This window comes from Lolium rigidum, chromosome 1 (genome assembly GCF_022539505.1).
Source record: "Lolium rigidum isolate FL_2022 chromosome 1, APGP_CSIRO_Lrig_0.1, whole genome shotgun sequence".
Classification (NCBI taxonomy): domain Eukaryota; kingdom Viridiplantae; phylum Streptophyta; class Magnoliopsida; order Poales; family Poaceae; genus Lolium; species Lolium rigidum.
Window position 1 is genome coordinate 260,957,250 of NC_061508.1, and position 25,441 is coordinate 260,982,690.

Genomic DNA, 25,441 nt, shown 5'->3' on the forward strand with positions numbered 1-25,441 from the left:
TCAACTCATTGTTGAGTATCATGTGAGTTGCTATGCATGTCTGCCTTGTCTCAAGTAAGGCGATCACACCGAGTTGAATACCTGCATATATGCATATTGTGAGAGAAGAACATTGGGTCATTAACTCAGCCATGATTCATGGTGGTTTAAGCTTTCGCACAATATATATCCTCAAATCTCATACATGAGAAAAGAATTAATTGTTGCCACATGCTTAGAGCATTAAAAGAGGAGTCCATTATCTGTATGTCCATGTTGTCCCGTATGGATGTCTGGGTTGAGAATAATCAAAAGCTTGAGTGAATCCAAAATGCTGCAGCTTTCTCCTTAGACCTTTGTAATAGAGCCATGATGGAGGTGACCCCTCTGATAGACACTTGGTCAAAGCATGTGCATTGCGTGATAGATCCCAGGTATGTCCAAGCTAATCAGGACAAGGCGCAACTATTGGTACACTGCGCAAGGGAGGCTTGCAACTTATAAGATATGATCACATGATGACTATGCTTTATTACTACCGTCTTGACAAAATTGTTTCATGTTTTCAAAATCAAAGCTCAGCACAAATATAGCAATCGATGCTTTTCCTCTATGAAGGACCATTCTCTTTACTTTCAATGTTGAGTCACTTCACCATTCTCTCCACCTCTAAGAAGCAAACACTTGTGTGAATCATGATATGATTCCTACATACTTGCTTATTGCACTTATTATGATTACTCTCATGTTGACAATTATCCATGTGATATACATGTACAAGTTGAAAGCAACCGCATTAAACTTAATCTTCTTTTGTGTTGCTTCAATACCTTTACTTTGAATTATTGCTTTATGAGTTAACTTCTATGCAAGACTTACTGATGCTTGGTCTTGAAGTGCTATTCATGAAAAGTCTTTGCTTTATGATTCACTTGTTTACCCGCGTCATACCATTGTTTTGATCGCGCATTCTTTACATATGCTTTACAAATAGTAATAGACTCAAGATGTTATGATGGCATGTCACTCCAGAAATTATCTTTGTTATCGCTTTTACCTCGCCGACGACAAGGTAATCCGTTTGCGGGATGCTTGATATCGCCTCCCAACGTATCGATAATTTCTTGTGTTCCATGCCACATTATTGATGATGATCTACATGTTTTATGTACACTTTATGTCATATTCGTGGCATTTTCCGGAACCAACCCATTACGTGACGCCGAAGTGCCGCGCTGACAAGTTCTGTCGTTTTTGGTTTCAGAAATCCTAGTAACGAAGCCATTCCGTTAATTGGACGGGGCCGGTGCTTCCGCAGGCCTACAGGGCCGCGCCGTTGACTCTTCGGTCTTCTGGAAGCTTCGTGGCAAAATAGGACCCTGGGCGTTGATTTCGTCCAATTCCGAGAATATTTCCTTACTAGGATTTCTGAAACCAAAAATAGCGTAAAACAACAGAATCGGCACTTCAGCATCTTGTTAATAGGTTAGTTCCAGAAAATGCACGAATATGACATAAAGTGTGCATAAAACATGTAGATATCATCAATAATGTGGCATGGAACATAAGAAATTATCGATACGTCGGAGACGTATCAGTTGGCCCGTGGCTCATCGTGGGGGATTTCAACATCATCCTCACAGCCGCGGACAAGAATAACCAGCGCCTGAACCGTCGGCTTATGTCGAAATTTAGGGCCATGCTAAACTTCACGGAGATGAAGGACATCAAGCTCTTGGGACGCCGTTTCACTTGGAGTAACGAGCAGAACCCGCCCACCCTAGTCCGGCTAGACCGTGCCGTCTGCAATGTGGACTGGGACACCTCGTTCCCTGATGCCCAGCTCACGGTCATCTCCTCCTCGGTCTCGAATCACTGCCCCTTGTTGCTGTCCTGCGCGGGCAAGATCAAACGCTAGCTACAACGGTTTCCGCTTTGAGGCGTTCTGGCCTCACATCGAGGGGTATGCCCAGACGGTTGAGGAGGCTTGGGTTCAGCCCTGCAACCACTTCAACGCCCTCGTTCGCCTTCACCGTAAGCTATATCGGACAGCCTCTGCGCTTCGGTCTTGGCATAAGAAGCACATTGGCGACACCAAGCTTCAGTTGCTTCGGGCAGAGGAAACGGTTCGCCTCTTGGATGCGGCGCAGGATGTGAGGGCTCTTACGGCGGAGGAGGCTTCTCTCAGGCACCAGCTTAAGTCCCGCATTCTGGGCCTCTCGGTGATCGAGCGCATCCGGATCCGCCAGCGCTCCAGGGTTTGTTGGCTTCGGGCCGGCGACGCTAACACCCGCTTCTTCCACGTCAAAGCAAATGGTAGGCGCCGCAAGAACTTCATCCACTCTTTGCGGTGTGATGTTGGACCGGATGCCGTCTCCCAAGAGGAGAAGCGGCAGGTGGTCGATACGCACTTCCACGCTATCCTTGGCACGGACTCAGCTGCCTCCACTACCTTCGACTGGGCAGCGCTGGGGCTGCCTACCCACGATTTGTCTGCGTTGGACGCTGACTTCACGCTAGACGAGATCCACGCCGCCGTTAAGGCTATGCCGGCGGATAAGGCACCCGGGCCTGACGGCTTCATCTCCAACTTCTTCAAGTCGTCATGGGAGCTGGTTGGCCCCGACATCCTCTTGGCTTTCCAGCAAATTGCGGATTGTAACTTCACGGGGCTGCACCACCTCAACGTCTCTCACATGGTGCTCCTACCTAAGTGCGCTGACGCCTACTCCATGAAGAATTTCCGCCCCATCAGCCTCATGCACAGTTTCGCCAAGTTGTTCATGAAGGTCCTGGCGTCGAGGCTGGCCACTAGGATCGACGACCTCGTGGGCATTGAGCAGAGCGCCTTCATTAAGGGTCGCTGTATTCAGGACAACTTCATCTATGTCCGGGCCCTTCTACGTCGACTGCAACGCTCAAAGACCCCCTCGCTTTTTCTGAAGCTCGACATCTCCAAGGCCTTCGATTCTGTCTCCTGGACGTACCTCTTGGATATGTTGCGGATGCGCAGCTTTGGGCCGCGTTGGAGGAACTGGATTGCGGCTTTCCTGTCCACCGCTTCTTCACGAGTGCTGTTCAACGGTGAGGAGGGCGCGAGCATCGCCCATCGGAGAGGTCTTCGGCAGGGGGACCCCCTATCCCCGCTCCTGTTCATCCTTGCCATGGAGCCCCTGCCCCGCCTGTTCGCCATGGCTACTGAGGCTGGCCTCCCTCACCCTTGGCGGGGTCTATCCATTGTTCCCTCTACGCTGATGATGTGGCCCTTTTCATCAAGCCGGCGGCTGCCCAGATCTCCATGACGAAGGCCATTCTGCAGGTTTTTGGCGAGGTCTCTGGATTGGTGGTCAACCTTTCCAAGAGCCAAGCCATCTCGATCCGCTGCGACGACATCAACATCGACAACCTTCTGCAGCCGGTTGGGCTGCGGGTATCCACCCTGCCGTGCACTTATTTGGGCATGCCTCTATCCCTCCGTCGCCTAAGGAAAATCGACATCCAACCCCTCATCGACAAGATTTCGGCACGGCTTGGCCACTGGAAGGGTCGGCTGATGTCCAGAGCGGGTCGGCTGACCCTGCTCAAGGCCGTCCTATCGGCTTTGCCGGTGTTCATTATGACGGCGCACCCTCTGTCCTCTTGGGCGATCGAGTAGATCGATAAGCTTCGACGTGCTTGGCTCTGGGCCGCGAAGGACGCCTGTACCCCGGGTCAGTGTAGGGTGGCCTGGAAGCTCGTCTGTCGCCCTAGAGAGCTGGGCGGCCTCGGTGTACTGGATTTGAAGCGTTTTAACAACGCCTTGCGCCTACGCTGGATTTGGCAAGCGATGACCGGGGCGACCAAACCTTGGTCGGGGCTGTTGGAGCAGCCATCCCATGCTGACCAGGCCTTGTTCGCCTCGATGACTGAGGTCACCATTGGAAACGGCATGAGAACTAGCTTCTGGGCTGACAGTTGGGTCGGGGAACCACTTAAGAAACAATGGCCCCTGCTCTTCGAGGTTTCTCGGCGCAAGAACAGGACGGTGGCCGATGCTCTCGAGAACGACCACTGGCTCATGGACCTTCGCGGGAGGATCTCCATCGACCTTTTGCTCGACTTCATCTCACTTCGGCAAATATTGCGAGGCTGCAACGTCGACCCTGATATTGAAGACACCTTTCGGTGGAAGTCCACGTCCGGGAATTACTCCGCCTCCTCAGCATATGCGCTACAGTTCGAAGAGACCCAACAGTCCCCGCTACGTCATATTTGGCCGGCCTGGGCGCCCCCAAAGTGCAAGTTCTTCTTCTGGTTGTTGTTGCAGCGCCGGGTCTTCACAGCGGATAGGCTGCTTCATTTTGGGATGCCGAACCAATACTTCTGTCCTCTTTGTCGAAGAAACCTCGAGACCCCGGCGCATCTCTTCGCAGAATGCCCTTGGGCTAGGGAGGTCTGGGATCACACTGCGGGTTTGTTCGCCTGCCCAGCCATTCGGCAACCTGATGGTGACGACCGAGCCCTATCCTGGGCGGTCTCCAAGCTGGCGGGTACTGACCGTCGAGCTGCCTCGTTGACCATTTTGGTGGCTTGGGAGATATGGCGGGAAAGGAATAGACGTGTTTTCTGTAATAAAGAACTGAGTGTGCCTAGCCTAGTCCGACTTATTACGGACGAAGCCTCTAGTTGGGTGCTGGCCGGTGCGAGGCACCTTGTAAGGGGAGAGTAGACCTTCGTCTCGCGGTGGATCACCACCGCCCTGTTTTTCTGTACAGCTTTTTTCTCCATCTATATATGAAACCAGCAGTTCTCCTGCTGAGATTCAAAAAAAAAAAAAAAATATTGAAGTTTCTGTTAGTAGCAATATGTCTATGATGACTTTATTAATGTCAATACCGTCGGATCAGTTTCTTATGTGCGGGCGTGCATTTATAGTGGTTCGTTTGTGCTGTGTTTCGCAAAAAAAAACTAGAAATAAGCATTTGTCCGACGCGAAGTAATATCACTCTTTCTGCCAGAATTATTTGAGAAAAAAACACCAAGAGGCATATCACGGCTACCACCCAAAACCATGGACTTTTATAATGTCTACCTTCCCGTCCTCATTGCATAGTGTATATCTTTGCACAAATAATGTTTCTTAGTTATCTGAGAAATAGTTATTTCTAAATAGATGTAATACATATGCATGCTTAAGTCGAATTTCTAAAACTGAAACATAACATACCGAGGGATCTTTTGATTCATAGGTTATGAATAGAAATAGGAAACATATAGGATGAAGATGCCATGTTTACTTGACTCCTATGAAAGAGGAATTCTCTTTGATTCTAACAATAATGTTGTTTTGTTTGGAATTTACACTAGAAAATTCTCATGGAATTACTTTCTATAGGATATGATCCCATGAATCAAACATATTTTACAGAAAAAATAACATAGGATCTTAATCATACAGAAATCCTCTAAAACCCAATGAATCAAAGGAGCACTGAGTGTGATTTGTTACGAACGCATATTCGTTGGCAAGAGTTACTGATAAGTCATCGAAGGGTTTGTTAGAATAATAGACTGGTAACCATTACTCATTTGAAAGTTTCCCTTAGACAGATAGCTAGGGGGGACAGACAAGAGGTATGCAACCTGCGGAATATTGTCACCGAATCCCTCACTGACAAATACTTGGGGCTCCCCTCCCTGGTAGGAGTGGATAGGAGCGACTGCTTCCGACATGCTCTATAAAGTAAAGGAGCATAGCCATCAACTTGCAAAAAATAAAAGACCAATCTTAAATATTCCCATCTTCACTTAGCATGTTGTGTGATGCCTTTCATCGTATCCCCGGTGTACATGCCTCCCTCATTCACGACTTCCATAACTGCATACACCGTCTTAATCTATGGCACTACTGAAACATCAACTACATATAATAAAGGGGTAAGAATAGGTGAGGATCGTAAATCTTATTGTATGTTGGCATTATAGCTTGTTTTCAATGGTAGGCTAAACACCCTACACATTTAACTCGACGGAAATATATCTTGGGTAAAAATAGATCGCATGTATGTAAATGAGCTAGGAAAAGGTATCACAAACATGAGGATGCGTCATGAGGGTCGAATAATTGGATCTATCGGGTGTCCTCACTAGAGAAGCGGCTGACGCAAATTTAAGTCATTAATCACAAATACCAATCTGCTTCTCTTTGAGTTAGGACACCTAATCCATACCCAACTAAAAATAGGGGTCTTCACACTAAGTAGATGATCACCGGTCTTCACAAACTCTTAGCTCCTTCACAAATCACCACGAAGTACTAATAAAAACTATACATCTCCATTGCCATAAGGACTGAAGAGCACTCCTTTGTCGACGACATACACCAAGAGCACGTGGCCTCGGTGTCAACATAATTTGGTTCCCTTGTCGGATCCTAATGCATCGGTGTCACCGGTGGTGGATCTCTTGTTAAACTGTGGAGGTCGCAGCATCATCTTCCGACATCATCATTGGAATTCCAGGAGTTGAGCTGCACCGTTACCTTCTGATCGAGATGCCCCCACCTCTTGTAAAGTAAATAAATCATCGAACTTATCTATTCGGATTTGTTGTTGGCCAGAAGGCATGGCAGAAAAATGTGTGTGAGGGCGTAAAGAAATGCATGAATGTGATGTGCACACTACTAACGGTTGCCTAAAAGGACTGTACGGAACTAGGTATATCCTGAAACATGCCCTAGGGTTGCAGAAACTTTATGTAGCCTTGTGTCGGAGTTCATACTACACATGCAGAATGGATATATAATTCATAGTGATTCATTCACAGAGTAACATAAGTTTGTAACCAAATTAGTACTACATAACCAATTAATATGAATTGTTCACAAGAAATTATAACCAATAGTTTACATTAAACAAACTATCAAGTTCCATAGCATCATCAATGTCAATGTAGCTGATCTGAGACAACAAATACTACTAAGTAGGACAAGTTTGTTGACAATTGGTAAGATCTTGGAATCCATGCACATCACAAGGGGTTATAGGAAGGCAAAATTTATTATCTTCGACAACAAATTTGAAGGCACCGATTGTGGTCTCTTCGATTCCATACGCCTCCACGACATCCCGCTAGCCAGTGTTTAAGATCGCGTATGTATTTGTTAGTATTTTTCTTCTTAAGTACATCATCTTTCTCATCATCAAAGCACATGTAGAATATGTCTATCGGCATTCTTTGTTAAAAGGTGAATTCCAAGTGGTAATATTGTGAACTTGTCTAAAAATACTGCTAAAGGAAAAAAAATCATGAGTTAATTTTTAATCTGATGAATTGTGTACTGAAAAATACAACTAGTAATTGTGCTTATCATTTTAATCTTTTTGACAATGACATTTGATTTGATCTGGCAAACATGCAAAGCAATAGCAAGTAGTATTCTACTGACGTGTTTGCTAAGCCACTTGGTTCGTGGCTTTGTCGGCTCTATATAATTACCCATACGCAGCAACAATAAAATGTGCCAATGCTTCCAACACAGGGACTACATGCATTAAGTAATTAATACAAAATTTTATGAAAGTCTACAATAAGATACTATAGGAACAATATCAAGCATACCTCAACGATAAACTTCAGCGAGTTTGGATTACTGGCTCTACATCCAACAGCAGCATGCTGCATGGCCATTGACATTGACCTACAATAAAAGACATAAAGAGTAAATACTTGTTACTTAAAAACCATAACGGTAAAACATTTGATTCATTGATTTTTCATTTATCTAGCTAGTATGGTACATGAACGCCTATTCACAAGATCAACTCGAAAATATGCCAAATTATTAGGAAGCTTCATATATTTTTGAATTTCTCTTGTGAATAGGTCTTCCTTTAACATTGAAAATGTGGATGTGAATTCAAATCACCACTTTTATGCAAAAATTTGTTCCATAAAGTTCTCAACATTTAGAAATACCCAAAACATGACTCCATGCCAAGACAAGTTTTAGTTATTAATTTATTTTTTCATACTAAACAGTTCCAAAGAAAGGTTAAACAATATTTAACCTAAAAGATATTGACTTTACTTCAATTTATCATTAAAAATGTAAAAGGAAGGATTAGGCCCAAGATAAACTCAATGAAAGGCCACATTATTACAAACTTTGCTTGGGTGCATAAAGATCACCTAAAATATGGACACATCATGGTAAATTATGATGGTACCATGCGAAACTCGCTGAAGAATGTCATTCAGTTCTTGTATGAAGAAGATGACGTTCCTGAGACATTTATTACATTACCAAGTTATTTGATGAACTGAAGGATCACCTAAAGTATGATGCAACACAACATTGATGTATATTCAGCGGGGGCTCATGAAGGCAATAGAGGGCATCATGGTGAAATATGGTGGTGCCGTGAGAAACTCCCTAGGGATGCCATTCATTCTTGTATGAAGAACATGGCATCCGTAGAGATTCCTCAAATTACCATATTTTCTAACTAAAACAAGGATCACCTAAAACATTAATGGACCAAAACATAATCTTGAGGGGATATATATAGGATCACGATGGCAGAAGAAAAAGGGCGGGAAAGGAGTGGTGGGGAAACAATGAGCGGGTGAATTAGTGTGAGAATAAGGAAAGGCGAACGAGAGGGGAAAATGATGGAAAACAAAGTGAGAAAAAGGTGGTAAAGAGAGGGCAGTAAAGAGAGGGTGGAGGAGAGTGACGGGATTGTTGAGAAAAAAAAGGGTGAGAGAAGTTTTAGGTCTTATTTCTCTTTTCCTAATTTCTAAAAATGTTAAATATTTATTTTTACATAAAATGTGATTTTACTTGACATATATTAACGGTAAAGGAAGGCCTAGTTAAAAATATGAACTCAAAAAGTCTTGGCTATTTCAAAAAAGGTTTTCTTTTATATCGAAATTACCAACCTAAGAAGGTGAACTTCCTCGATAGATGCTTTCTGCAACTAGAGGCATAAAAAAGCTTATCAAAAAAGTTTACTTTCAAAAAAATATTAATTGTTGAGTGATTTCCCAGATACTCGTCTTGGGGTGGTATTTGTCGAGTGTCTAAGAAAATATAGTCGGCAAACAACTTTTCTTTATGATTGACCATATAGAAAGAGTACATACACCAGAAAAGTAATTAAGTGTGCATGGTAAAAAAAAAGTATGTGCTTAATTGTCTCATCATGGTGGAAAAAACATACTTTTTTTGCTTCGATGTCAGTTGTGTATTACAAGATTGTCCTTGGTAAGGATTACACCTTACACAGGTAATCAGCATTTTTTAGCAATTAGAGCCACCTTCATTTTCCAAATTTCCATATCTCTATACATAAAATCAACCACGAATTTACCATCCTTATGTAGATTTTAGCGAAATTCCTCAGTCCCTTGTGACAATTGAACCATTGCCAACCGCCCTACTAGACCATTCCATGCCACAAGCCTAGGACCAATTAAATCTCGGCTGTATGTCACATTTGATGGAGATGACTCTAAAATTTTGGCAATTGTGTCTCTCTTGTGACGGACAATGTTACATGTAGCTGGATACTATCCTAGAGTGTGATATTTCCTAACTACTTATCCTACCGGAACCCAATTTTTGAGTCATCCTTAATATTAAATGATCCAAAGCACTAGACGAAGACATAAAATGTTATTTCACCTACCTAGACACCATTGTGTGATTTGATTATATATGTATCTATAAGACTTTAAATCATGCATCACCAGATCTGGTTAATCCGTTATGATCGCCCTGCCTCGAGTTTCCCTAACAAGTATGGCCAAAGTCACTAGTGGAAAACAGGCCTTTTGATCCGGGTGGTTAGGGCCTTTTGTCGCGGGCGGCCAGCCGCGACAAGCAAGGCGCGATAAAAGGGTGGCCTTTTATCCCGGGTCACTTACGACCCGCGACATAAGGTCCACCACGTGGCAGCCGCGGGGCGCGCAGGGCACAGGCCCTTTGTCGCGGGCGGTATTACCACCCGCGACAAAAGGCCTTCTACGTGGCGCGCGCACAACGCTTCTGCTTTAGGGTTTGAGGGGTGCAGCACCCCTCCCCCCGCCACCGACCGCCTGTTATTTCATTTTTTTCGTTCGAAAATAAAAGTTGCATATATTTGTACGCTACTAGAAGTTGTACACATTCATTCATTATATATATATATAGATCGATCAAACACATATTGGAAGCGAAGTCGATTCCCCTTACACATATTCGTAGGTTCCCTACATATATACATGGAGCTCACGATCGACAAACGGTACTAACGACCGTCTATTTGGAGGTAGAACAACTATCTGGACTAAACAAGCCTTTGTTGTTTATTACTTCTCTAAGCAAAAGTCCCGCCACTTCCTCCGCGATTCCTAGTGCGTGTTCCTTTGGTTGGAGTCTGTCCCGCATGAAGTCGACCTATATACGAAAATGAGATGAGTATGACTATATCAGTCTTGATAACGAAATATTGATGATAATAAATAAAGTTGTGAATGTTATTGCTTACGTCGAATTTATTTCTGTTCTGCTTCTCAGTGGTTAACATGCGAATGGACTCGCAAACGTAGTATCCACATAGATTCGTCCCTTGTGGCTGCCGGGGGCACGCTACAGGAGTAAATGTTAGCTTCTTTGCAAAGGTAATGTCCTTATGAACATTCTTCAAAGCTTGCCAAGCCCTGCCAGGCAAAAGAATGATTGAATGAGTGGATAATTAATTGATATCTCACGAAAGATAAAGCGCGGCGATGAAGGAAATTACACTTGGAGCAACTTCTGCAAGTCCTGGAACCCGTCCAGGCCTCTACTCAGTGGGTCTCTTACTTCAACTATTCCCTTATCAGGTTGAATGTCTAGTAGAATCCAGTGGAAGCTGCACATGTTATGCATATATACGTCAGGAATTACACTTAACATCGAGTAAGAAAAATTGAATGTGCATAAAAGATCATTAAGACTCTCACTCGTAGTTGTAAGGAAACAATATTGAATCACAGAAATATTGCTGCCCCAAAAACCTTAGTAGGTTTCCCCCGTTTCTTTGCGTTTATGCTTCACCGTTTCAACATGTATTTTATCCGGGTCAACAAACCCAACATTGATAATATTATTACTTTTGCACTCACCGATCTTCAGTCCGCAAAAGAGAACCCATAAGATATAATGAGTATATATATGCAATGAAAACGAACATGAACTGAATGAAAATGAACTTATATGTAGTTAACAACTTACAAGCAATAGCAACTCATGAGAGATTTGTCGAGGGCTTCTAGATTGAATAACTGCCGAGTTCATTCATCTCAATATGGATCTCCTCCTTTCGGTAGTAATATTCCCATGGTATACTCGCCACGATGTACATTTTTTTCTCCTTGCATGCATCAAGGTACCACTGATGCAAATTCCGCATATGTGTTGGCAGTTTATGCAGCTGCTCTCTGCTGACCAAGTCTTCCCCGTAGACAAATTTAGGAGCTCTATCAGCAGTGGGTAGTGCAGCATCTGCGGCACCAAACAATTCGTCCACGGTAACTCCACATTGAGCCGCTAGAGTTGCAGCTTCTTCCATATTGACACCACCACCATGTTCCTCGTACACCTTGGGAACATTAAACACTTTGAGTGCTGGGATCGATTGTTTGGGCTGAGCACCGAGGAGGGGAACTTCCTTTCTCTTTTGCCTTTTGTCGTTTGCTTGGCCTTGAGGGGTGCACTTGTTGAACTTGACCTTTTCTCATCTGCACTTCTAGCCGATGATTTGCTCGTGCCGCAATGTCCTTCTCCTTAGCCTTTTCATCCTTCTTTTGGTCAATTACCTTCGCAAGAGTGCGTGTATAGTCATCCTTCTTCTCGTGTAACTCATACTGCGATGGTGTGTTCAGAAAACTAGTAGCATATTCTATTTGCTTCTCTGTGTATGGCTCTGGCGCTGGAGGTTTTGGCTTATGGAAATGATCATAGTTGTGTTTCGCAACAGCGGCCGCATTTTCCTCGACAGTAAGATCCCAAGGACGGGGGGGAGGAACCTTTGGTACTTTTGGGAGGGGCGACCTCTTGGGGACAGGACTCTTGAAACGCTTCCGGCTGGGTGCATTCCGAGTCTTAGTGGGCGGAGGCGGCGGCGCTGGAGATGGAGATGGAGTACCGATGTCGTGGTCGACGTCGTACCCACGGGGTGATGGTGTCGACATGTGATCGGTAGGAGGAGGTGATGGTGGCCTCGCGATCACCTGGAGGAGGTGATGGTGACCTGCCGGGACGACCGGTACTAGGTGCTACCCAGCCCGGCAGCCTCGATGTTCTTCTTTTCCCGGAGAATGATTTCTCCCCAGCACCTCTCTGAGTGTAAGCCCCCCATCACCTCCAGGGATATGGAGCTCCAATGTCTCCCACTGCGGGACAACTGAATCCACCCCGACACGAGCATAGCCAGCTGGAATCGGATTGCCATGCCATGTTGCCGGCTCACCTTCAAGTCCAAATGCCGGTAAGACATAGCCGACCGCCACCTTAACAGAAACCTTCCTGAACACCTCATGGAGATCACAAGGTGTTGTCTCCTTGATTCCATCCAAGGGGTCGCCAGGACCGGCATCTATCATCATCCGTGTAGGAGGGGCCTCCGAGTCGGCCACGCTCGCTGTCTCGTCGCTGAGATATTTCAGCGGTATTATCCGGCGGGCGCTGTCCTTTTAGTTCATTTATCTCCCGCTGCCGCTGCTGAAGCTCCCGCTGCTGCTGGTCAAGTCGGCGTTGGAACTCGGCCATCCGGTCATTCTCGCACCTCCAGCTCGGCGTTGTTTAGCTCTCGCTCGGCTTCTATAAGTCTCCGCGTCGGCCGGAAACCCAAGCGACCACGGAACACTAGGGCCGAAGCCTCTTGTTCGTCCTCCCTTCTCGGGATTACCGAGGACAAGCGTCGCCAAGTCTTTCTCTCTATCGGGAGCAAACTTTAGTTTTCCCGCCTTTATATCTGTCGTCACTTCAATCCATTTTTGCCTGGGTACCCTAACCCCGGTGTCACTTTCAACAATGTTCCCTGTCTTCATGTCATACTCACGGCCATGCGCGAGGAACCAATTTCGAGCCCTTATGTCCCATCCTTCTCGCGTGGGTTCCGGAGTGATCCCGTTCAGCTCCATCTCAGCCTCTTGTGCATCCCACTTAGGCATGGCTCTTCCGTAGCCCCCTCGCCCCGTATGATGGTGATATTTCTTCTCGCTTGCATTCTTCTTGTTTTTCGCTGACAGTGTTCACAGCCTCCTCTCGATTCTTTGTACCTCACAAATTCTTCCCGGTTATGCTCCGCTTCGCTAGGTAGTTCTCGAATAATGGAGGCTTCTTGTCTTTCTTATAATTTTTCCATAACCGGTTCTTATACGCCCGGAAAAGTTCCCCCATCTTCTTAAGAGCCCATTTCTTCACTAGCGCTCGCTGCTTAGCATTCTCAGACTCCGATCCCAAATCTGGCAAAGTGAAATGTGCCATGAGGTCTGTGAAAAGTGTGTCCTTGTACCTATCGGCAACCTGATCTTCGGACACATTCTTCGTCTTGTTCCATTCTCTGACAGTGATCGGGACACGATCTCTAACCACAACTCCGCACTGATTTTTGAACTTCACTCCGACATTCTCGGGTACCACCGGTTGGCCTTCCGGTGATATAACTTCAATTGTGAAGTGGTCTTTCTTGGTCAACTTCTTTGCCGGGCCTCGTTTCTCTATCTTATCTTCGGAGGCCTAAGAGAATACATATAGAATTGCATTAATGCCTCTATACTAATGCCTCAATACATATGTACATATAGAAATCCATTAATACCTCGTCACCGGAGCCGTCGGCTTCTCCGTCACCGGAGCCGTCGGCTTCTCCATCACCGGAGCCGTCGGGTTCTCCATGACCGGAGCCGTCGGGTTCTCCATCACCGGAGCCGCGGTCTTCTCCATCACCGGAGTCGGCTCGGTCGGCTTCTGTACCATCGCGGATTATGTCCGCGAATATGTCTTCCTGTTCCAAGTCCCGTTCGAATTGATCCATTGTTTCGCAAAAGAATTAAATCGATAAGTAAATGTTCAAACACAAACCAAACCCTAACCCTAATCAAACACAAACCAAACCCTAACCCTAATCGGCGACACGTGTTTGCGAGAGGGAGAGGGGTGTCGGCGACGCGTGTTTGCGAGAGGGAGAGGGTCTCGGCGGCGCGTGTTTGCGAGAGGGAGAGGGGTGTCGGCGCGTGTTTGCGAGAGGGAGAGGGTGTCGGCGGCGCGTGTTTGCGAGAGGGAGAGGGGTGTCGGCGCGTGTTTGCGAGAGGGAGAGGGCGCGTGTTTGCGAGAGGGGTGTGTCGGCGACGGGTTTTTGCGAGGGGGGAGGGTGTCGGCGACGGGTTTTTGCGAGGGGGGAGGGAGTCGACGTCAGTTGTTTGCGAGAGGGGTCTCGGCGGGTGTTTGCGAGAGCGGTGTGTTTGCGAGAGGGGTGTGTCGGCGGGTGTTTGCGAGAGGGGTGTGTCGGCGGCGGTTACAACAAAATGTCACAGATACATCTTGATGTTCTATGTGTTTGCATAGTCGTTTCACAAGACATTTGCTTGTCATTTTTACACATGACACAAAAAATGTTGGTTTCGCGCGGAACTTGGCATACACACATGGATTGTTGACATATACGCGTGAATTACTAAATTACTAACTAACTTAAAAACTAAATTATTAACTAACTAAATTACTAACTAACTTAAAAACTAACCAATTAAATACATAAAAACAAATTAACAAGAAAACTAATTAACTAACTTAATACATAAACTAAATTATTAACTAACTAAATTACTAACTAACTTAAAAACTAACCAATTAAATACATAAAAAACTAATTAACAAGAAAACTAAGAAATAAAAAAAAAAGGGGCGACGGCGCGCGCGGCCGCCGGTACTGCCGCGCGCCGGTGGCTACCTGTCGAGGCGCGCGACGCGGCAGCAGAGGAGGTCGCGAGGAGGCGGTGGCGCGGCGGCAGGGGAGGTCGCGAGGAGGCGGCCGGCGCGCGGCGGTGGCGCGGCGGCAGGGGAGGTCGCGAGGAGGCGGCCGGCGCGCGGCGGCGGCGCGCAGAGGAGCTCTCGCGGAGGAGCTCGAGGAGGCCTACGGCGGCGACGGCGCGGCAGAGGAGATCGACGGCGGCGACGGCGCGGCAGATCGACGGCGGTGATGGCGGCACGGCAAAATCCGGCAGCCTGGCGGCGTGATTTTCGCTAAGTGTTGGCCTCCGTGTGTCGCGGGTGGAGGCTCCGCCCGCGGGGTTAGGTATTTATACCTAACCCCTTTTGTCGCGGGTGGTGGCACGACCCGTGATAAAGGCCCCCTTTTATCACGGGTCGTGCCACCACCCGCGACAAAAGGGGGGTCCTTTTATCGCGGGCCGTGGCTCGACCCGCGACAAAAGGGGGTGGGAGGGGGAGGCGGCCGATCCGCGTGAAGCGCATCCAACGGCTCCAGGCCGTTGGAATCCAACGGCCGATGCGCTTCACGCGGATCAGGCCTGCAACAGTTTTTGTTTTTCTGTTTTTTTCTGTTTTTTGTTTTTCTGTTTTTTTTAATAAAAACTATTATTTCAATAACTTTTAAATGGTAACTCAAAAAGAAAAGTTTTATATATGAAAATTGATCAGAAAAATCCAATGAACATGAATATGATATCCATATAACTATTTGCATCTCGCATCATATCCACTCGTGTCGCGTCCCCGTGCCACGTGTCGCCACCTCTTCCACGTGCCTCGCCCCGCCGACGCCGGCGTGCGACGTGTAGCCACCGCTGACACGTGCCTCGCCCCGCCGACGCCGGCGTGCGACGTGTAGCCACCGCTGCCACGTGCCTCACCCCGCCGACGCCGGCGTGCGACGTGTAGCCACCGCTGACACGTGCCATGCCCCGCGTGCGCTATATAGAGCGACGAGTGCGGGCGCAACCACACGTCGCCACCGCCTCCGCTCATTCATCTCCGGGATGCCTCCATGTCGTCGAGGGGCGTCCGGTTTCCGTGGCGTTCGAGTGCATCCGAGCGGTAGGTTCACCGCCGAGATACGCGCCGGTGGCTTCCGCCTCACCCTCGGCACGTACAACACGCCGGAGGAGGCGGCGCGCGCTTACGACGCGGCGGCGTGGCGCTTTCGGCGGCCAGGGCACGACATGAACTTCCCGGATGTTGAATCGCTAGAGGAGGCGGAGTTCCTCGCGCCACCGCCGTGCCTCGTCACCGACGAGGACCGTCGCCGGCATCGCCGAGTGCAGCGCGAGGATCTCCATCGCCGAGCGCGACGAGCAGTTGATGCGCCAGTGGAGGGCGCGGTCCCCCGACGCGTTCTTTGCTAACCTTAGGGCACAACGCAGGTCCAACAGGCGCCACCGTCGGGCCGTCGCCGCCTTCGAGCTCGAGAACTCGAATACAACTTGGACCGAAAACGACCCTCGGTGGGATGACCTTTGGACGGAGACAACCTCCGACGACGAGTAGAGACTAGACTAGTAATTTATCTATTTTATTGTAATTTCAATAAAGTCGTTGTCGGTTCTATTAGTTGAAATTTAGTTTATAAAGTCGTTGTCGGTTGTTTTTGTTCAATAAAGTGGTTGACACGAAATTTATTACGATTGAACTGAAATTAAAGTACAGAGCTCAACCGAAAAATAAGATACATGGCCGGATTCGAATGTTGGAGCCATTCAATCATAGTCGTGCCTAGTCCTATACACGTCGCCACCTGTAGTCATCAAAGTCGCCGACGTCATCGTCGCTAGCATCGGGGTCGCGGTTGTCGAACCTCGGCGGATGACCACGCGTGGGCTGGGATTGAGGGTAGCGCAGGCGGGGGCCACGATAGGCCAGGACGCTCTGGAGAGTCCGACCGCGCCACCACATCCGACGGCCGGCCTCGTTGAAGTTCGAAGGAGGCGGGCCGTCCTCCTCGTACCTGGCAACCGCCCTCTCACGCCGATTGATGAAGAAGCTGTCCCAAGTCGGGCTGTAGTCGGGATGCCACTGGGGATTCCTCCGCTGCTCAGGCGTGAGCTCGAAATAGTAGTGGTTCGTGATGGCCATCTCGCGTGGCACACCTACAGGGATAGGAGGGACCGGTACGCCTCCGACGCTCAAACAACCAGCCGGTCGGGACGCGGTAGCCGGGCGGGCAGGGGTAGTTCGAGGCGCAAAGCGCCTCCGCCTCCCGGGGTGTTAGACATACGATGGAAGCCATGGGAGAGAGTGATGAGGTTTGCAGATATGAGAGTCCAAGCCTACATATATATAGTGGAAAAATGGCGGGAATGCGGGAAGAAAATAGGCGGGAACGAAGTGGCGCGCGAAACTTTCATCCCGGGTGGAGGCTCAAACCGCGACAAAAGATCGGGGAGGCTTATCTAGGAGGGCCTTTTGTCACGGTTGGTGGCTGCAACCGCGACTAAAGATGTCGGCGAGGATAATAAGGATGTGTCGGTAACCTTTGTCACGGTTGGTGGCTGCAACCGCGACTAAAGGTGTCGGCAGGATAAGGACGCGTGGGTGGACGCACCGCTCGATGAGATAAAGCATGTAGCGCACGACGGCCCGTCGAAGGAATAAGACAAAGTAGAAGCGGTGCCGTGCCTATAAAAGGAGCATCGATACGCCTTGCCAAGCGGATCAACAAGCCAAGCACGGTTTAATCTTCATTATTACATAAATGTAGAGATTGTCTTGGGAACTATATATGAAGAATACATTATTACATCGCCATCTAGTGTTGTGATCTTCTACGCCGTAGCCATGGAGAATCTTCATCATTTAGCAAGATGCTTGGGTCAATTTTCACCGTGAAGGGCGGAATTTCTTTAAACTTATTATAATCTTCTCGACATGTCCGTCTTGTCATCCACTCCCACGATGTTTCTTTTCCCCGAAAGAACTATGTGGCGCTTTGGCTCCTCGATTGATGTATTCTTTTGTTGATTTCTTTTTCTTGATTTGCTAGACATGTCCTTCACGTAGAAAACTTGAGCCACCTCGCTGGCTAGGACAAAAGGCTCGTCCGAGTACGCAAGATTGTTGGGATCCACTGTTATCATACCGTACTTATCGTCAATATGTATAGCGCTGAGCTTCACCCATTTGCACCGAAACAAAGGGACCTTAAAAGTGGGACCATAGTCAAGTTCCCATATCTCCTCTATGTATCCATAATATGTGGTGGTCTGCCCATTCTCGTCCGTTGCATCGAAGCGGACACCGCTGTTTTGGTTGGTGCTCTTTTTATCTTGGTCGATCGTGTAAAATGTATTCCCATTTATCTCGTACCCTTGGAATGTACATATGTTTGAAGATGGTAACCTGGCCAACAAGTACAGCTGCTCCACCGCGGATGGGTCATTAATGAGATGTCTTTGCAACCAACCGCCGAAGGTATTCATGTGTTGACTTGTAATCAAGGACTCGGGCTGGCCCGGGTTTATTTCTCGTAAAACATTCTTATGTTTCTCGATGTACGGAGCCACCAAGCTGGAATTGTATAGAACTGTGTAGTGCGCTTGATTGAAAGAAATCTTGTCCCTCCACACCGTTGCTTTCCTTCCTAGCGTGCCTTTTCCAGATCAGCCTCCCCTCATACCGAGATTCAGGAACACCAATCGGCTTAAGGTCGGGAAGAAAGTCAACACAAAACTCAATGACCTCCTCCGTTCCGTAGCCCTTTGCGATACTTCCTTCCGGCCTAGCTCGGTTATGAACATATTTCTTTAAGACTCCCATGAACCTCTCGAAGGGGAACATATTGTGTAGAAATACGGGACCGAGAATTCTAATCTCTTCAACTAGGTGAACGAGGAGGTGCGTCATAATATTGAAGAAGGATGGTGGGAACAACAACTCGAAGCCGACAAGACATTGGACCACATCTTCCCGTAATCCCGACAAAGTTTCCGGATCCATTACCTTCCGAGAAATTGCGTTCAGGAATGCACATATCTTCACAATGGCTAGTCGAACATTTTCTCGGTAGAAGTCCCCTCAATGCAATCGGAAGCAATTGTGTCATAAGCACGTGACGGTCATGGGACTTCGGGTTCTGGAATTTTTTCTCCTTCATATTTACTATCCCCTTTATATTCGACGAGAAACCGGACGGAACCTTGATACCGAATAGGGCTTCAAAAAAGATCTCCTTCTCTTGTTTGGTAAGAGCATAGGCTGGCGAGGCCCTACAAACTGCCCCGGATGATTGCCGTTTCGTCCTTTATGAAGTTCCTGGTCCTCCCGTGCTTCGTTGTATCTTTTGTCTTTCCATACACGCCCGTAAAACCTAGAATATTCACACAAAGATTCTTGGTCAGGTGCATCACGTCGATTGCGGAGCGGACTTCCGGGACTTTCCAATATTCTAGCTCCCGGAAAATAGATTTCTTCTTCCACATGGGCGCGTGTCCGTCATCGTCTTTCGGAACGAGTCGACTCGCTCGGACCCTTTCCAAAGATAACATTTAAATCCTTGACCATGTCAAATATATCAGCACCACTACGGGGGACAGGCTTCGGACAGCGGTCAGCCTCGCCATCGAAATGCTTGCCTTTTTTCCTTAAGGGATGCTTGCGCGGAAGGAAACGACGATTGAACGGGTACACAACTTTTCTGCTTTTTCCCAAATATTTACTTTCAGTCTCATCTAAACAGTGTGTGCATGCATTGTATCCTTTGTTCGTCCGTCCTGAAATGTTACTGAGAGCAGGCCAATCATTGATGGTTACGAATAGCAACGCTCGTAGGTCAAATTCTTGCTCCGTGTGCTCATCCCACACACGTACACCTGGTTTGGCCCACAACTCCAAAAGTTCATCGACTAATGGCCTTAGGTACACATCAATGTCGTTGCCCGGTTGCTTTGGGCCTTGGATAAGCACTGGCATCATAATGAACTTCCGCTTCATGCACAACCAAGGAGGAAGGTTGTAGATACATAGAGTCACGGGCCAGGTGCTGTGACTGCAGCTCTGCTCCCCAAAAGGATTCATGCCATCCGTACTTAGACCAAAGTATAAGTTCCTTGCCTCACCCGCAAAATCCGGAAAATCTCTCCCGATGTTTCTCCACCGCCGACCATCGGCGGGGTGCCTCAACATCGCGTCTTTCTTACGTTCTTCCATGTGCCATCGCAACAACTTGGCATGCTCTTTGTTTCTGAACAAACGTTTCAACCGTGGTATTATTGGAGCATACCACATCACCTTCGCAGGAACCCTCTTCCCGGGTGGCTCGCCCTCAACATCACCAGGGTCATCTTTTCGATCTTATACCGCAATGCACCACATATCGGGCATTTATTCAAATTCTCGTACTTCTCACCGCGGTAGAGGATACGATCATTAATGCATGCATGTATCTTCTCGCACATCTAATCCTAGAGGGCAGACAAGCTTCTTTGCTTCATATGTATCGACGGGCAATTCATTATTTCTTGGAAACAGACTTCTTTAATATTATCATCAATTTCTCAAATCCGAGTCAGTCACACCGACCTCCGCCTTCCATTTCAGCAATTCCAATATGCTACTCATCTTTCTCTGCCCATCTTCACAACCTGGGTACAACAATTTGTGGTGGTCCTCTAACATCTTGTCGAACTGCAACCTCTCCTTATCCGTGTCACGGTCTCTTCTTGCATCAGAAATGGTCCGACGAAGATCATCATCAACGGGATCATCCGATGCCTGTTCTTCACCTCCTTCTTCTTCATTGTCGTCCATTGCGGTATCAAAGCATTCAGAGAACATAGATCGATAATACTTCTCATCATTATCTTCTTCCTCATCGCCGTCTTCCATCATAACCCCTTCTTCTCCGTGCTTGGTCCAAACATTATAACTGGACATGAACCCAAACCGAAGCAGGTGGCTCTTAATATCTCTTGAGCAAGAGTAATCCTTCTCGTTCTTACATTTTAGACATGGACAGCACATAAAACCTTGCTTCGACTTGTTGGCCTCGGCCACAAGCAGGAAAGAATTCACGCCCTCTCCGAAAGCGGGAGCACATCGGTTACCGTACATCCATGGATGACTCATCTGCATCATAAGTACAATTATATATGTATCAGATGCAATCACCTTGCTAAAATTAGTATTGTACGGACTATGCATATATATATAGTCGAGAAAATAGTTGCTAACCTTTTTGGATCAAAAGAGGAGAAATCTTATCAAATAAACCAAGTGGCATCCCTCTCACAAGCATTCCATCAAACACCTCTTGTGCACATGTAGAAAAAATGAGCTAGCATACACCTCCACCTTCACCACCAAGGAAAAAATGAGGTGGGGGGTGGCTGGCTGCTTCTATATATAGGGCGGGGACATTTTGTCGCGGGCCGTATTACGACCCGCGACAAAAGGGGTGGCCACGTCGCTCCTACTCCCTTTTGTCGCGGGTCGTAATACGGCCCGCGACAAAAGGCCGCGACAAAAGCCTCCGCGCGCTCCAAATGGTTTCGGGGCGACGTGGCCAGGCCATTTGTCGCGGGTGCAGGCGCGCCCGCGACAAAAGGCTCCCACGGAAGCCCTGTTTTCCACTAGTGAGTGTTGTCGTTGGGGCCACCAAGTGTGACACACCGTTTCACCGATCACCACACTTGCAACCATACATCCCTTCAGGTATTTATGTCATTTCGTCTCTTCTCATGACCATCTTCCAAAAGCAAACGGCCGAACTCTAGCTCCTTGCTTAAAAGAAGCAAAGCTGTGTCTAGCCAATATTCCACTTGCGCACAACATCCTTCCCCACACCACTCTGCTAGCAGCTAGCAAGCACAAGGTGGTAAGTTTGCATACGTGCAAAGCATCGATCATGGGTGATGCGCTGTGCGATCAGCTCCTCGTGGACGTTGACGGCGAGTTCCAGCTCCCCTCCGACGCCGACGACCTATTCAGGATCCTGGAGACGTGGGAGGACTGCGTGAACGGCCCTGCCGCCGCGTTAAGCCCCACCACCGGCGGCCACGGCAGAGGTGGTCCTGGGCTTCTGCAGGCTGGTCCTGCGCCGGGAAACAAAGTCAGCAAGCGACGAGCGCCGCAGGACGAATATGACGGCACCGCAAAGACGCAGAAGAGGCAGAGATACTCGCCGGAGGAGGGAGGCGGCGCGACGCCCAAGACGCCGCACATCACGGTGGAGCGCAACCGGAGGAAGCAGATGAACGAGCACCTGACAGTGCTGCGGTCTCTCATGCCATGTTTCTATGTCAAGCGGGTAAGCTCATCATACTACCGGCCTCTCGTCTACTCCATCTATTCATGCGTGGTGCATAGCTTTCCGTCAACCTACCCATGTCTATCTATTCATCCCTATATTTGAGTACGTACTACGTAAACTCGATCTGTACTGTTAAGATGTTGATTCGTTTGAGTTAGGCAACTAACTGTTCGATGATTTATTACCATATGTTGTACGGGTACTACTTTACGAGTACTGCTTTTCCGATAAAGGGAGTACTGCTAGTTCTCCGGCCCATAGATATCATTATTAACATGAATCTGATCACGGATCTTCCTCGTTCGGAATTGAGATCAGCTGGTCCTACGTAACGTACGTGCTAGCTAGAACACTGCTTGCCAAGTGCATGCACGCTGAGTCGCTGAATGCACGGCCATGGACCGGCCTAGCTAAACAAAGTGAAGCCTAGCTACTTGCTTTTTCTTCTCGGAAACCCTGAGCTTAGACAGGTGCTGCAGGATTATGCTTTTAATTCATTCATCAGTCGTAAGACCATGATATGCTTTATCTTTTTGAATCAGGGTGACCAGGCATCAATCATAGGAGGTGTGGTGGACTACATCAAGGAGCTGCAGCAAGTGAAGCAGTCGCTGGAGGCCAAGAAGCAGCGCAAGGTCTACACCGAGCATGTCCTCAGCCCGCGGCCGCTGCCGTCGTCATACAGTCCACGCCTCCCGCTCAGCCCGCTCCACAGATCCACGCCGCCGCTAAGCCCGCTCCTCAAATCCACGCCGCCGCTGAGCCCGCGCCTCGTCATCCCGATCAGCCCTGCAAGGACGCCGCCGACGCCAGGCAGCCCCTACATTCTCCGGCCCCTCCCACCACCACTGATCTCCGGCTCCACATACGTGTCACCAGCGATGACGCCAACCGGCCACGATCCTGCGGCCTCCTCCTACCTCCCCTCGCTCGACGCCATCACCGCCGAGCTGTCGGTCTACGCCAACCGGCAGGCGCTGCTGCTGCCCCCGACCAACCCACTCCCCGACGTGAGGGTGGAGTTCGCCGGCGCGAACCTGGTGCTGAAGACGGTGTCGCACCGCGCGCCGGGGCAGGCGGTCAAGATCATCGCCGCGCTGGAGGGACGGGCGCCGGCGCTGGAGATCCTCCACGCCAAGATCAGCACCATCGACGACACAGACGTCAACGCCTTCACCGTCAAGGTATGCACCTTACGTCCAGCTAGTTCTTGGCTGCTTCTTGCCCTACCTTTTCGTTTCCTCACTCCTCAGCATGAACAAAGTAAAGGCATGGACCAATTAAACACTGCATATGTATAGTTATATGCCAGTTAAAGTCGAAGAAGATTGCATTTGTTTCATGCGAGGTTCCCGTGTAAAGTGCATGTAAGGCTACTGGCCAATCACGCATATGCTGAAGCTGCACTAGTCATAAATGTGGGCTGGACGGCTAGGTCGTTGGACCTGGACATCTTCAAAATAGGGCTCACGACTACTCCTAGGAGTATGTAGTATAGTTTGGTGAAATAGTGTACATGGTATAATGCCCTATGTGAATAGGTTGGACCGGACACCTTCAAAATAGGGCGACCTGAATGGCATACGCAAGGTGATACATGTATAGGATCTATCCTAGGATCAAATCACAAAAATCATTTATAAATTGTTAAAAAAATGTAAATTTGCATACAATATGCCTATAGGCTATAAATCTAAAAGTCCAATAAATTTCAACTCAAGTAAGATAAATGTGAGGTGAATAATTTGGGTCGAATTTATATTTGTAGTTTTTTGGGGTTGTATATATAACGTGGATGTGCGTTTTATTTTTGTGATTTTTTTTAAAATTGTATTTTCAAAAAAGTGATCACATAGATCCTACCTAAAGTTAGATCCTACCTAACATGCACTTGTTCACCCAAAAAAATCTTAGCTGATGTGAAATGTGACCAACATATATTTGCAACCAAACTAATGAGCATATATTTGCACAATGTTTGTAAGTATAAGTGATACACATATTTGCTAGCTAGGTATCATGGATTTCCTTGCACAACATTGACAACTACCCTTCCATTATACAACTGTTCTATCATGCATGTACTAACTAAAATGCATTGTTCGTTACGACCCTTCTCTTTAGCAAACATGTGAGTTCCTTACAATTCCTAACGTAGTTTCTTTCCACAGATTGGAATCGAGTGTGCGCTCAGTGCGGAAGAGCTGGTGCAAGAAATTCAGCAAACGTTCTCGTAAACCACTGGCACTGGAGTTGTGAGAAACTGAGATGAAATAGCACAAGTTCTCGAGGGGAAAACAGATTATGTAGCAGATGAGACTAGTGAATAGCTGCTTGAGGGGTCGCGCACTTGAATAGTAGTACAGGTGTTGTTCTCTAGCTAGAGAGCTAGATCGATCGTTTTGCTTTAGCTGCGTACGTATGTAACTGCATTTGTTCGTTAAATGGTGCATTTAATTTTCACAACTCAACTCGTACCAGCCAGAGGAGCTTCATTTGAAATGCTAGCTTAAATTTGCCTTGTATGGTAATTGGTACGAGCCCGACACCTAATTTAGATTAAATACGATTGCAGGTTTACAATCTTTGCTCAAGTAATTGATGCATGGAATTCTATATTTAGCCCCTCCTTTTCAAACGATGGCAAAAGCTTTGTCATTCATTGGTTAAGAAGAAATAGGTAAATACTTACAACACCGGGCCGAAACCAAACAAAAAATGATTTTTCTAATATACCAAACAAAAGGGATTACTACCTCTTAGATGGAATGCCCCTGGCCATCAGTCCATCACCAACAGATCGGCATCTCTCTGGATGTTCACGAAAACAAAAGGTGGCGGGGGAGGAGGTGTTTTGGAAGACACGCGTGTCTTTCTTTCTAAATTTCCCAAACCAAGAGCATAAAGGTCGAAGCCGTGCCTCTTTTGAAATACGGTGGCGCTTGATGGCAGGGAACCACTAATCCTTTGCTGAAGAGAAATCAAGCTAAAGTGTTGGGTCGAGGTCGTGAGGACCTTTTTTCAAGAGCACCCCAAATACGTGCCTTATCTTTATAGAAGGTAGAGACTCAATTACAAGAAATCCATACCCCAACTGCAAACAATTAGGCTGGCTGACTCCAAATACACACCAAATACTCCAACATGCCAGACATGTCTAGCGTAAACGCACCACACAAGGATGTTGC

At 47.5% G+C, this 25,441-nt stretch overlaps 1 protein-coding gene across 1 annotated transcript; it reads left to right on the plus strand.

Moving 5' to 3' along the window:
* Positions 1-3,805: 3,805 nt before the first annotated feature.
* On the plus strand, positions 3,806-24,490 carry LOC124657988. The gene is made up of 5 exons (XM_047196445.1): positions 3,806-4,530; positions 21,656-22,250; positions 22,796-22,923; positions 22,969-23,437; positions 24,425-24,490. The coding sequence occupies exons 1-5, from the start codon at positions 3,806-3,808 to the stop codon at positions 24,488-24,490; spliced, it is 1,983 nt and encodes a 660-aa protein (XP_047052401.1).
* Positions 24,491-25,441: the final 951 nt, after the last annotated feature.